The sequence below is a fragment of the Malania oleifera genome, chromosome 7 (assembly GCF_029873635.1).
Source record: "Malania oleifera isolate guangnan ecotype guangnan chromosome 7, ASM2987363v1, whole genome shotgun sequence".
Lineage (NCBI taxonomy): Eukaryota > Viridiplantae > Streptophyta > Magnoliopsida > Santalales > Ximeniaceae > Malania > Malania oleifera.
In genome coordinates, this window is record NC_080423.1 from 33,843,932 (window position 1) to 33,859,160 (window position 15,229).

General features: G+C 34.4%; 1 protein-coding gene across 2 annotated transcripts in view; it reads right to left on the minus strand.

The window, feature by feature from the left end:
• The window catches only part of LOC131160320 (ALA-interacting subunit 3-like), a 50,045-nt gene extending 35,988 nt beyond the window's left edge, over window positions 1-14,057 (minus strand). The window contains exons 1-4 of one of the 2 annotated variants that reach the window (XM_058115887.1): window positions 13,905-14,057; window positions 13,746-13,822; window positions 13,546-13,653; window positions 3,896-3,986 (exon numbers count right to left, since the gene is read on the minus strand). In XM_058115887.1, coding sequence (XP_057971870.1) covers window positions 3,896-3,986 — 91 coding nt within the window. In that variant the 5' untranslated portion in view covers window positions 13,546-13,653; window positions 13,746-13,822; window positions 13,905-14,057. Of the gene's footprint in view, window positions 1-3,895; window positions 4,000-13,545; window positions 13,654-13,745; window positions 13,823-13,904 lie in introns of both variants that reach the window. The other variant, XM_058115886.1, reaches the window with a different exon arrangement.
• Window positions 14,058-15,229: the final 1,172 nt, after the last annotated feature.

Here is a 15,229-nt window from a genome sequence, read left to right on the forward strand (position 1 = left end):
ATCATAACCATTTCCCCACCAAAGAGACATTTTTGGACACCAAGTTACCAAAAGCCAAGCCTCCCTCCCTTTTAGGCCAACAAAAAAGTCTTCCAACGTACAAGGCAAACTCTACTACCATCTCCCCCACTAGAATATAAGAAATCCCTAATTGATTTCTAAAGCTTCCACACCAATCTCACAAGGATTCTTAAAAAAGAAAGGTAATGGAAAGGGATGGAAGATAGACAAGCATGGATAAGGGTAATACAACCCCCTAATGTGAAGAACGCTCCTTTCCACCCATCCAGTCTCTTAGCCACTCTCTCAAAATCAAGGTCCACGAAAGAATCTGCATTGGGATTACCACCACGGGGGGGGCAGCTAAATAAGTGATAGGCCAAGTCAAAAAAACACAACCAGATAGCCTAGCACAAGAATCCATATTAACACCCAAACCCACTATTCCGCTCTTAGGTGGTGTTTGGTAATTGAGAATCAACTCTAGGAATCGGGATTCGAAATGGTCGATTCCCATTCCTAGCACTTGTTTTTCGGTAATCTCATTCTGATGCCCATTCAATACAGGAATGGGATTCTCCCTTTTGCCTATTCTTGATTCCTGTCTCTTGCTACAAAATCAAATTCTGATTCCTAAACACAATATTTATTATTATAATGCATATATACGCAACCCTACATATTATAATATTATTAAATATAAATATATAATAACATTTTTTAATATAAATATTAAACCATCAATATTAACATTTTATTATTATATATAAAAATATTATAACACATTAAAACTAATAGAATAGTATTAAATATAAAAATATTATCATGCGGCAACATTATTGATTTATTTTATTAGTGTTTATAATTTTAAAATAAAATAAAATAAAATATTTATTGTTATCATCAATTATAAACATATAATAATAAAACTTAATAATATAATATACAAAAAAATATAATACTATTGTATAATAAATATAATAGGCGCATATTTATTACAATAAAATATTTAATGTAATATAATATTATATAATATATATTACATAAATCTAAAAAAATAATATTGATATTATGATAGCATTAAATATAAATATATAATAATATTTATATATAAAATATTATAACCATTATTATCAATATTTATATCATATATAATAAAATTATCACACATAAAAATACTAGAATAGAGTTGTCATAACATTCATTACTAATATCATTAATATAAATAATAGTAAAATTTAATAATAATATAATATACAAAAGAATATAATGCTATTGTGTAATAAAATATAATTCTACGGTTATTGTTTTATTATATTGTTGTTTTATATTAAATAATAAATTATGTTATAATATTATAATATATGAGATTTTTATTTAGATATAACAAATAACATATTAAAATATGATAATTATAAAATATAAGATAAAATGTAATATTAATAATATACTTAAACAAAATACTAATAACAAAATATGTGATAAAATATAGTATGCAAAGTATAATCAAGTACATGATTATCAATATGATTTTGTTGTAAAAAGTTATTTATTGTATTATTTAATAAAATAATATTATATAATAATTATATATGTATAATATTATTATTCCATACTAATTAATTGAATAATTTTTTATATTATAATGTCATAATTGATAAACAAGACTCACTTCTAATTCCTATGTCTATATATACCAAACACTATAATATAATTTTAATTTCAATTCTGTGTCAAATGAAACACGAGAGGAATCCGACCTTCCCTTTCCAATTCTAGTAGATTCCAATTCCGGTTCTGATTCCAACTGTGAACTAAACACCACCTTAGAGAGATTAAATTTCAGCCCAAACACCTTCTCAAACACCTATAAGATAGTCAACAAATTAAAGAAGCAGCTTATGTTATTTGATAGAAAGAGTATAGTATTATTTGAGAACTAAAGATGATAAATGATGCAACCCCCCATCTACACCTCTCTCAATCATCGTACTCAAGATATCAACCATGATAGTAAAGAAAAGGGAAGAAAGAGGACCTCCCTATCTTAGACCCCTGGATGCATGAAACCAAGACTTGGCCTCGCCATTTACTAAGACAGAAAAGACCACCGAAGATAAACACTCTCCACCTCAGGCCGAAACCTTTTCTGGCCATAATCTTGTCCAAGAAGCAGCTCACCCTATCATAAGCTTTCTCAAAATCCAGTTTCAACACAAGACCCCTCTTATTCCTACAGACAGCATCTTCGACCACCTTACTAGCTATCAAGGCAGCATCTAGGATTTTTCTATTAGCTTGGTAACTAGCATCTATAAAAGCACTTTGGCTAAGAGAGATAATGTCCTCCAGAACAGTAGCCAACATCTTAGATAACACCTTAGTGAAAATCTTATAGACACTAGTTACCAAGCTAATAGGTCTAAAGTCCTTGACTTTACCCACACCATCTTTTGGGAGACCAAGATATTACGTAATTAAAGTGGAATTCAAACCCCTCCCTACCACTCCATCATGAAAGAATTCAAGAAAAACTTTGAGGTGGTCTCCCTTCAAGGTCTCCCAACAACCCTAAAAGAAAGCCATAGTAAAACAATCTAGCCCAGGAGCCTTTTCTCTATCCATCTCAAAAATTGAGCTTTTAATCTACTACCAGTCCTACATTTTGTCTTTGTGGACCAAGGATAAAGAAGAAAAGGGGTTCAGCGGGAAGAGGATTGTACCATGAGAGAAGCAAGGAGGTCAACCTATTTCAAATATACAACATCGATTCCGGCCTTCCTCAAAAGGTCTCTCTAGCCAAGCAGCTTTATTAGTTGATATAGGACACTATTCCAGCTCCTCAATCATAACTCTACCCTCATCCTCCTCTAAAAAGAGATTCTTGTAAAATTCAGTAATCAGGCCAGCAATACGGTTAGGATCCCTAATAACCTCTCCCCTATCATTCTCAAGTTCTTTAATAAAGTTCCTTCTTCTCCTACCAATCGCCACCCAATGGAAAATCCTAGAATTACAACCCCCATTCTTGACCAAATTCATTCTAGATTTCTGTCTCCAACTCATCTCTTCCTTAAAAACAACTTGTTCAAACTCATTAGACAATTGGACTTGTCTACCAACAATGTACTCAGAAAGAAGAACCTACTCAAGCCAATCTATCAATTGCACCCAGTTACTCAAGAATATTTTTTTTTCTACATCAAACATGACCAAAAATATTCCAGTTTTTCAACTTCTCTTTCACATATCTCAATCTTTTCATAAAACAAAAATCTTCTCAACCTTCCATAGTACACTCACCCAACCATTTCCCAACTAAGCTCCAAAATTTGGATGAGCCAACCACATGTTTTTAAAAATATTATGTATGCACTTGGGGATTTATAGTACACAACTACACATCATCATAAAGAAAATGCAAATTGTCTGTCAGGATATTTCAATATCTATAAACATTTTTTTTTTTGCTGAGCTCAAATATGTATGAATAAATCCCTGCACTGAAATGAAATTTATATGCAACTATATACGCTCCAGCTATTTATTTCCAGAGGCAATGCAAGAATACAAAATTATAAATCAATATGTCAGGTAAATTTGTCACAAACTGATTGCATCCAAATAGTAATTTAAAAAAATAATTAGAAAAAAATATTATTTCTCAAGAGATATTTAAATTGCTATTAAACAGATCATATACATTGTTTCATAGAATCATATTTGCTTAAACGGTTCACGATATCAAAAATAAAGAACTCGAAAGACACCATAAAGGCAGCAAAAACACCAAGAATAATTGCAACTAAAGATAATTGACATTACGCATTCAAAGAAGCAAAAGAAATAAATTAGAAATAGAGTGCAAAATATAAATTTCTGGAAGAAGACGCACATTTAGGTTTCTTGGAATTCCGCTTGGGAGCAGCAGAAGAATCAGTAGTTCCAGCAACCCCCGACGAGCTCGGTCCTCCTTCAGGATTCATCTGTCATGGATCCCTTGCGGGGGGGAATGAGAGAGAGAGAGATGAGACTTGAATCAAAACTACGTCTATTAAGCCCTAAAAATTGGAAACTAGCTTTTTCTTCAAGTATCCTCTACTTCTACAATAATGATGCTCCCCTGTTTATATTTTCCATTTCGCCTTCTCTCTCTATAATTTCTTCTCATTAATTCTCGGGATCAACCATTATTTCCATTTATTTTCAACATTCTACTGCATTAGCATTGCTGTAGCCGCCATTGGTATGTTTTCATGCTCAAATCTTCCTTCTCATATTAACCGATGCAGTCATGTGCATTATTATGTGATGTATTTAATTAAAAATTTGAGAGGGAGAAGAAACAGAGATAAGGGGGAGATGCCACCCATGCAAAATCAGTTCAAGTGGGGGGAGAGAAAGATCAGGCGTAGTAGTCGCACCACCGCCACCACCTGCATAACAGAGGGGGAAGAGAGAGACCCAGTGGGGGAGAGGGAGAGCTCAGGACAGAGAGACAGCTTGCTATAGTAGGTGCACCACCACCGACTCCCCGGCATCAATGGAGTCACTCAGGCATGGGGAGAAGAGGGAAGAGAGAGCAGAGAACAGAGCGAATGGTTTTTTTTATTGGCAAGAGAAGGGAAATTTTGAGGAGATTCCTCCTATTCACAAATTTATTCTCTCTACTATTAGAAAGGGAATTTGCTTTCTTTGGTCTGTTATTTGAAGTTTCCCAAAATGTCCCCTGCCTCCATATGACACAAATATACTCCTAAACTGCCCCATAACTTCCTCTTCACATGTTAAAATCCTAATAACTGCCTCATAAATCTCTTCCTTCTTCCCCCTCCATTCTTCTTCTTCACCATTTTTCTCCTTCCTTCAACCACCATTCTTCTTCTTTCTTCTTTACTGATTTCAGTTACAAAATTTTTTGCAGATGCCCTTCAATCATACAGCATTCCATCTTAGACGCATTGCTCTCCTCTAAAAACTCTCTCATTTTCATGCACCAACACCTCCGTGACTGTATCATCAAGGGTGACACCAGGCCCTTCGTTTGCAGCAGATCTGAAAGTGTAGGCAATGACTTAATCCCATGAATCTGAGCTAAGGGAGATGATAGCACTGGTGCCATGGAGGCAATGGAGAAGATGAACAGCCAGCCAATCAGCATATACACACCGGAGATGGTGGGGTGCGTGGTGGCGGATGGCAAGGGGTGGTGCCACCGCAGGCTCACGCTTCTCCTCTTTCCACCTAAACCCTCTACTTCGAAGAGTTTTGGATCTGTCAAGGCCCTTAATTGCATTACCGTCGACTGTCGAAGATGGTAGTGGTAGTGGCAATGACGAGATAACAATGCCAAACACAGGAACGATCTACGTTTCCATTTAAAGAGAGAGAGAGTGAGATGTGGCGTGCTGCTCTGCCAACAGGTTCATTGTCGTGTTGATTGTAGGAATGGGTGGAAACAGCAAATAGTGGAGCACTTGGGAACACGCAACTGAGGAATTGAGCTTTCAGAATGTAAAAATTTCGATTAGCAGAGTGAGGATAGAAAATGGAATTGTATAGGATGCAGATGATTTTTTTTTCTTCCTCTGTAGTGGTTGGGCATCTAAAAATGCTCCCGAGACCACTCCATCCATTTTGCCCACTCTCTGTATCTCTCTGTTACTGTCTCTGTTTCTCTCTTCATTGAACTCTCCTGCATCTCCTGCACTCTATTAAACAAATAATTCACCAATTCCATTAATTCAAATATTCTGAGACTTTCCAAGACATGCTCTGCATTGAGAGAGAGCGAGGGAGTTTTAATTAGGGAGAAGAGAAGCTATCAAATTTAATATGAGTGTGGAAGATTCGGAGAGCAGGGGAGCAAAGAACAGAGGAATTGACTACTCATCTGCATGTTTTGTAGAGAATTCTGAGATGCAATAGACTACTGTTCCAATGTTTATTGTGGCCAACTTTGCTAGGTTTGTCCCACGAAGCACAGTCCTTGGTTTGTAGAGATTAATTGAAAAAAAAAAATTAAAATAGATTTATTTTACTTCCATCTATCAAATTTGTTATTTTACTCTCTTTATGAACTAAAATTTTTATTGAATTAAAAACTAAAAAAATAAAATAATTTTATAGGCTTTTCTCATTTGATTTTAAAAGTCTTAAGTTTCAATTATAAGAAGTAATTAAAATCATTATAATTAGTATAGCCGCACGCACACACAATATATGTGCTTTGTGGCTTTTGAGAGGTTTTCATTTATATAATAATATTCATAAATTTCAAACTCTTGATTTTACAAATGAGAAGTCGTCATGTGAAATTGCATATTAATAAATGAATTTTTGTGATTAAAGGATAAATTGGATGATATTCATGTGTTCTAAAATATTTACATAGAAATACAACCATTGAAAAAGAAAAAAAAAAATACATGTATCCACTATTGTACATTAAGAGGTAATAGTCAAAATCTATCTAATATTCACATATGATACTATCCATAAAATTCCAATAATTCATTTCAACAACTAATATAAACATCTTTCAATCCTCTTCTAATTGTCTCCCACTAATTTTGCAATGTGCCTACTAGAAAATACACAAAAAAATAACGTTAATGTGTGAATATAAGTTTGTATGTTGTAAGGTAGTGTAATTATTTTGAAGAAAAGAGGGGAAAAAGGAAACAATTAGGAATAGTGTGGCAAAATATAAATTTGCAGAAGAAGATGCACATTTAGGTTTCTTGGAATTCCACTCAGGAGCAGCTGAAGAATAATTAGCTCCAATGCCCCCCAACGAGCTCAATCCTCCTTTAGGATTCATCTGTCATGGATACCTTGCGGGAAAATGAAAGAGAGAGAAAATGAAAGAGAGAGATGAGAATTGAATAACAACCACATTTTTAATCCCTAAAAATTGGAAATTAGCTATTTTCTTTTAGTTTCCTCTACTTCTATGATAATGATGCTCTCCTGTTTATGTTTTCCATTTCCTCTCCCCCTAATTTCTTCTTATTAATTCTCAAGATCAACCATAAATTCAATTTATTTTCAACATTCTACTGCGTTCACATTGCTCTAGCCGCCATTGGTATGTTTCCCATGCTCAAATATTCCTTCTCGTTTTAATCAATGCAGTCATGTGCACTATTATTTGGTTTACTAAATTACAAAGAAGAAACAAAGACAAGGGAGAGACACAACCAACATAAAACCTCTTCCTTCCCTTATGGTCTTACCCCCACGATGAAAATCCGGTAAGTGAAACCGATTCTCCTTCAATGGTGCTAAATATCGTAGCATATTTGAATAGCCAGCATCAACCTCCGGAGCCCTAGGAAAGTTAAGATCTTTCTTTCGAATGCAGTATAGAAAAAGTCTAAAGTCATTTGCAGTGCCCTCCCATCCAGCATCTACAAAAGTAAATAACATGTTGAATGAACATGCCATCATAGTATTTTGTGTGAAGTAATTCTTCTAGCCTCTATAAGGGATTTGCTCAGCCTTCGGTATTCAAGCACTAATGTGTTTCCCGTCAATTGCCCCAACACAGTTCTGGAAATATGGGTAATACTTCCTATTCCTAAGAATCTCCCTTGGGATACAATTCAAACTTTAATGCAGCTTGATAATTTCACATGAAAGCTTTGCCACAGCTAGGAAAACTTTGTTGAAGTGTCTACTAATAGTTTCACCTAAGTGTTAGAAATGTCCTTGTATCATCCTATTTCTTTCATTATGTCCAATAGTCATTAAGAAGATGGCCATTTGCTCTTCTACACTAACAACCATTGTATCACAGCGCAAACCGGGAGCCTTCATCATTTGACAAAAACTAACAAATGCATGCTTTTCCATCCGAAATTGCTTCTGACACCTATCTTCATACCCGATTAACACCTAATACAAATTGATGACCTGTACGTGCATCGTTCCCACAACGTCTATTTTGACTCTTTATTAAACCTCTTGGCTTCACAAGTCAAAGTGCGGCTACTAGTAATTGAAAACGACACCTTTGTACATTATCCATATGTAAGCCAGGAATTTTCAACAAAACGACATATTAATCCAATATAATTCAACAAGTACCATTGCCTTGAATTTGGACTTGTGCATATTCAACGAAACACAATACAAAGAGCAAGCTCAAAAGAGCTGCAGAGTTTCAGCTATAGATATATATGATAAGAGAGTTGTAAAACTATTTTAGTAGCAGCCCATCCTGAGTAAGAACAGTGGTACTGTTTAATTACTTTAAAGGAGCAATAATTTTTCCCCACTATGAAGTTCCCTTTTCCAATTAAAATCATCCTCTTTTTATGCATATTCGCTTAGAGATTGAAAATTTTCAATCAAGCCGATCATAAAACAATATTATAGAGCATTAGGAGACCCCATTTGTTCAGCTGAAATTCTGGTACACAACAACCAGCCAACAATATATTCTTGTAAATGCATGATTACAAGCCATCATCCATCCACACAAATAGAACACTGGAAAAGCTCTCTAACAATTAGCAGTTTGCCATTAAAAACTACACTAGTTCAATTACAAGAAATAAAAGCAGGACCAAAATTGAAAGTAAGAAAACTACCTAAAACAGCAATCCTGATTATATTGGCAACTGTAACACTAATGAACAAGTAACAAGAAAAAAATAGAGATTCTGAAATAAGGAATTTTTAGCAGCTAGCAAGCTGGAAAAATTTCTTTGATATACTGCGACACTGTTATTCAATACCAGGACTTGGTGGCACTATTTTAGTATTTCTGTTTTTCCATGTACTGCTGAATGTGAGGCCAATTTGTTAAGAGCTAGGATTGTCAAGAATTAAATCTAATGTCAATATCAGTGCACTGTGCTATAGATGTATTCGGAGGATGATTCTATGAATCCATATAATACTATCAATATATTCCTGAAAACGTTCTTTAATCATTAAAAGAATAGCCTCATAATCCATTTTAGTCCCTAAGCACAAGAACTTCACTTAGGCACAGAACAGTAACAATATCCACCTTTATCAGCTACTCCAAAGTTCATATTCAGGCATGAAAAAATTAACTCAAAAAGTAATAGTTAGAACCATGCATACCAGCACAGAAACTCTCTTAAGTATTTAGTCGTTCCAAAGTTTACATACTAATAGTTAGAACCCCTTCCAGATAAAACTTTCAATATTCAGATGTTTCACCCCTTCCCCCACCTAAAATTCTGTTTCTATCATGAGTTATGCCAAAATATAAACATAGAATGAAAATATATGGTTGTTGGTCGCTAGAACACACACTCCTTGAATGTGTGTGTGTGTTTAAGACAACATATTGTAGAGAATGATGACTACAATGGAGATTAATTAAGAAAATGGCGGGAAAGAAGGATAGATATTTGCCTATGTTGAACGTTTGGGGCAAGACAAACACATAGGAGAATATTAACTGTACTTCTCTAAACATGTTGAATATAATAAAAAATTGAAAAAAGGAAAAAAAGTACCATATAAAACTATCCAATCAATAGTTGAACAACAAATATAAGGATAAAGAAATTCAGAATGCTTATCAAGCATTTGGATATGAATAAGCAATAGTACACAAAAGTAATATTCAAGCGATCAAGCAGGTACTGAAGTTGTAGTGAGAATCAGGTGACCTAAGATGAATTAATCTCCAAAATTACATCACAACATAGAACTAAACTGTCATCTGTATCCATTTCAGTATAAGAACTAAACAAAGAGTAGTAAGTATTCAGGGCCCAAGGCTCATCACACCAGCCAAATGCCTCCGTTAGAATACCGTTTTACCTAAAAGCTTAAGTTATTAGGTTGTGGGCCAACAATATATATCACGCTTTAACACTTGCCTGCACGTGCTCGACAGCACATGGAGAGATAAACACATAATAAATAACACCCATGATGGGGAATACAATATATTTTTTTTTAAAACACCACATAATAAACACGGGCAACAAGACTAGAACGCGGGACCTCTTGGTAAATACCATGTTAGAATACCACTTTACCTAAAAGCTTAAGCTATTAGGTTGTGAGCCAACAATGTATATCATGCTTTAACAGCCACAATAACTAATTCTAGAACCATTAAGGAAAAAGGACAAGTAAAAAATAAGAAAAAGAAAATCCAATTACTTAGAGCTTTCAATTTTTTTGCGAGTAAACAGTGTAAATACATTAGCAGACTTCAGCAGTGGCCACAGCAGGGTAGCTGTTAGCTGTAACTGCATGTCAGCTAAGTCAGAGTGGATACTCATATTCTTCTTCCAAACCTATATACATGTATGGTGAATCCCAATCAGATTTATTGTAGCATACATAGTATTAGTAGAACTATGTTTTTGACATGGAAAATAATGTAGTGAGTTTCTTGATTGAGTTCATCATTTTATCCCAGTTTATGCCGAGAAGTGAATATATGGTGGAAGTAAGCCACCCATTTGCTCAGGGTATAGAAGTATTCTGGACTGCATTACATAGAATCTTCATTTATTATTGAATAAATTATTGTCAATGAACATATAAACCTGCGAGCAGCAAGAATATTTTCTCCTGTAACAACTAGAAAATCCATTACAAATTTATAAATGAATCGGCCTCATAAGAATCAGATAAAGGCAATAAAATCCAAAACTTTTAATCAGATCACAAAATGGGTACAAGTCCATGCATTACATTCAGTTTACTTCATTTGCATCCACAAGTAGTTCCTAATGATGGTAAATTCCCCTCAAATCAAATCTTTGCTTTTCTTGTTTCTACTCTTACTCGAACCATTCCCATCAGCTAAACACATATGCAAGACTCCAAATCTTTCCAAGTTTAACGATTTTATTTGGCCCACACAATCTATAATTAACAACAGCAGCATTTTTCTCTTGCTTTCCAGCAGTGGGAAATTCAGTATACTAGCAGTTGCAGTAATTACAGCAGAAACAGTGCCATTGTTGTAGACCATTAAACTCCAAGATTACATCAACAGACTATTTTAATACTGGCATCGCAATCATCCATGCACTTGAGTTTTTAACAAGATGAAGGCTTGAAGGCAATTGAGATGTGTATCATAATGGACCCTTTGCATATAGGCATATCTATATATATATATATATATATATATATATATATATTAAGCTGGTCAGACTCACGCCACTCTGGTAAAAAGTAGGCCATACTACCAGCAGAATTATCTTTTTGTTTTGGAAAGCTAGAGTGGTGGTGGTCCTACTGGTTAATGGCGTCTTAAAAAATGAAATGTATCCCTTAGAATGTGTCAATTTCCTACGTAAAACCATGCGGACTTACCGTGCAATTGCATCCCTAAGAGCATTAAAACCCACTGCCTCTCCTCTCCTCTTCCAAAAAATCATTGTCGCAGCCACTACTGATCTATTTTGTCCCCCCAGCAACCTACAGATTGCAGGAAGCTAGTCGTGCCAAAGCTGGTTGCACGCATTCACTGATTTCAAAATTTGTACCACTCTTACCAACGGTCCACATCTTATCCCAAACTTTAAACTTCTGTAACCACAATGGACCGTCGTCATCGCCATCCCTAACAATCCTTAGGCCCTTGAGGGTTCTACAAACACTATCCCTAACAACCCTTCTAGTTGGAGGAAAAATTGTCCCAAAAACAACAACCCAAAGCAGAATACAAATCCAAGCTAAATAATCTGCAAAATGCCACTCAAACAGGTAAAATTACAATACTGCTTTTCTGCAAAAACACTAAACTTCTGTAACCAGTAGACCATCGTCATCGTTAAGCCGCAGTGTGCGAGGGCCGAAATTGATTTGCAGCATGAAAGGGTTTAATGGTAACTCAACCAAAATAAAAAGCATTAAAACCTGCCGCCTCTCCTCTCCTCCTCTAAAAATCATTGCCGCAGCCGCTACTGATCTATCTTTCCCCCCAGCCACCAACAGATTGCGGGAAGCTAGTGGTGCCAAAGTTGGTTGCACGCATTCACTGATTTTAACATTTGTACCACTCTTAACAAGGGTCCACATCATATCCCATATGTTAAACTTCTGTAGCCACAATGTACCATCGTCATTGCCATCCCTAACAATCCTTAGGCACTTGAGGGATCTAGAAACAACATCCCTAACAACCCTTCTAATTGGAAGAAGAATTGTCCCAAAAACAACTATCCAAAGCAGAACACAAAATGCCACTCAAACAGGTAAGGGTACAATGATGCTTTTCTGCACAAACACTAGACTTCTGTAACCAGTGGACCATCTCGTCTCTGTGCCGCAGTGTGCCACAGCCAAAATTGATTTGTAGCATGAAAGGGTTTAATGGTAACTCAACCAAAATAGAAAGCATTAAAACCTGCCGCCTCTCCTCTCCTCTTCTAAAAATCATTGCCGCAGCCACTACTGATCTATTTTCTCCCCCCAGCCACCTACAGATTGCAGGAAGCTAGTTGAGCCAAAACTGGTTGCACACATTCACTATCACTGGTTTTAACATTTGTACCACTCTTACCAAGGGTACACATCTTATCCAAAACATTAAACTTCTGTAACCACAGTGGACTGTTGTTGTCACCATCCCTAACAATCCTTAGGCGCTTAAGGGTTCTACAAACACCATCCCTAACAATCATTCTAGTTCGAGGAATAATTGTCCCAAAAACAAGTACACAAAGCAGAACACGCACATCAGCTAAAAAATCTGAAAAATGCCACTCAAACAGGTAAGGTTACAACATTGCTTTTCTGCACAAACACTAAACTCCTGTAACAGTGGACCATCATCATCACAGCACCGCAGCATGGCATGGCCAAAATTGATTTGTAGCATGAAAGGGTTTAATGGTAACTCAACCAAAATAAAAGAACTCTGTCATAAAGAAGACCCAGCCATAAAAGAGAGTAGAAAATACTTGAGAGTGATCCTACACTAGCATATGGTCCATATTCCCACCACAAAACACCAATAACCCACCCAACCTGCAATATATAAGTTTTCATAAATCAGCAATAGATGTTGAGTTCAACTTATAGAGTGGAAATTCTCTTCACCTCAGTGCTTTTGTAATATTCTCTTTGGGCTCATGAACATGTTTTTTTGAAACATGTGGCAGCAATAGAGCCCAAACCAAGAGTATCAATCAACATAATATATGGAAAAAATTAGGCAAGAAATAAAAATGAGAAGAAGAGAAAAGAAAGGAAAGCACCCCTTCCACCAGATTTTTCTGCTAGACATTTACTCAAACATGTTATGCTCTGGCTGAAGTAAAATACAAGACCCTGGAATTTGGACTACATTTTTTCTGCTAGAAATTTTCTCGAACATATTATGCACACGCTGAAGTAAATACAAGAGCCCGGAGTTTCCATGAATGCATGAGCAGTGGGAAGTGGACACGTACACCACAATTACTATTTCCACAAATAAATATAAGAAATAAACATAATCAGACATGAAAATTCAAAAAGAAAATAAACACAATCTGATTATGCACTGTAAACACTAAGTTCAGAATGGAGGAAATTTAATCAAACCTGAGAAATTGAAGTTAAGAGGATGATCAAGTCCAGATGATTAAACTAACAAATGACTTCACGAATCATACACCCAAAACACAAGAAATTTGAATGATCAAATCAAACCTGGAAGATTCAAAGCCACAATCAGAATACGAAAAATTGAACAAGTAATTGGATCATTCAATTAGAGATTGAATTAATTTAATAAAACGTACTCATCTGAAGCGCAAATCAGATCTCAAAAAAGTATCGAACTCTTAGAATCAAACTTGAAATGAAGTTGATATCAAATCTGAAAAATCAAATCTCCTGTTCGAATCAAACTAGATAAACCAATCTACTAATCAATTCAACTGATTTCATAAGAAGCTTACGCGAGATCAAATTCTTTTATGGTAGATTTGCTCCAGGGCTCCAGATTTACATCATCGTCCCAAGGGGAGCTCTTGAAAAAAAATATATATATACATATATATACACAATCGATTTCTTTATTTATCCTTTTAATTAACCAACTAGTTATGGGCGCGCGTATGCGCTCTGCTGTCTCTTTTTAAAAAAAAAAATTAAAAACAGATTATAAAAATAGTTTGGCAGTTATGGGGATATTTTTTAATAATTACGTGTTATTATTAGAAAGAGTATTTTAAGACAGTTATGGGAAATTAAATAAATATTTTAGAATTGATAGTTATAAGAAAAGAAGAGGCTAAAAGAGAATACAGATTAGAAATAAATATATAATCACTTTTAATAAATATTTATTTACAATTATTCATACACTACTTAATTTAATTTAATTATTTTTTAAGATTAAACTACTTGTAAGTGTTTATCTTTAAGTGCTTCCTATAGGCCTTAAATGATTTTTATATTGTTACATTAAACTTGATCTGACAAAATTCTAGGAGAAAAATGTTAGAAGTCTATGATTTTAAGCTGTTACAATAATTTTGATACATAGAAATGGAATTACGAAGGAAATGAAATTGAATTCATCATTTGATTTTGTTATGATTCCTATTCAAATTTTCATTTTATTCCTTTCCTACTCATATTTCATCTGCAAACCAAGTATACCGTTATTCCTTAACAAACTTTCGATGGAAAGGTAGACTCAACTAATTTAATAAATATTGGATCCTTTTAAGTTATAATTAGTGGACTAACTTGAAACTATGAAAAAGATAATGAATTCAATTTATTTTAATCTTAAGGCTTTTATGAGAAACAAATCTAAACTAATATTGTATCAATTGAATGAGCAAAATTTTATACAAAATGTAATGTTTGTTTTAACATATCACCGCAAATTTTTAGAATAATCATTTTTAAAATTAATTAGTATTACTAATCCATACTAATATACTAAAAGACATCAACCTCGCCTCAGAAGACTCCAAATAATTACCTGAATTTTTTAGAATTTAAATTATTATTTTTTTTCTTATTTTTCTGATTAGTTGGTGTTTATGATCATGAAATATGATTGACTCATATAATTTTTTAGAATTTAAATTTTAATAAATCTAAGAAAATTTGTTATTGATTGAAAATTATTGTCTTAAAGGTTATATGATTATGACACGTAAATCTCTCCCTCTCCCTCTCACTCTCTCATAAGAAGTGCAAAAAATTAAGAAGAGATCATAAAATAAATGTCTTCTTATTACCCCACATAACACCTCCACAAGATCTC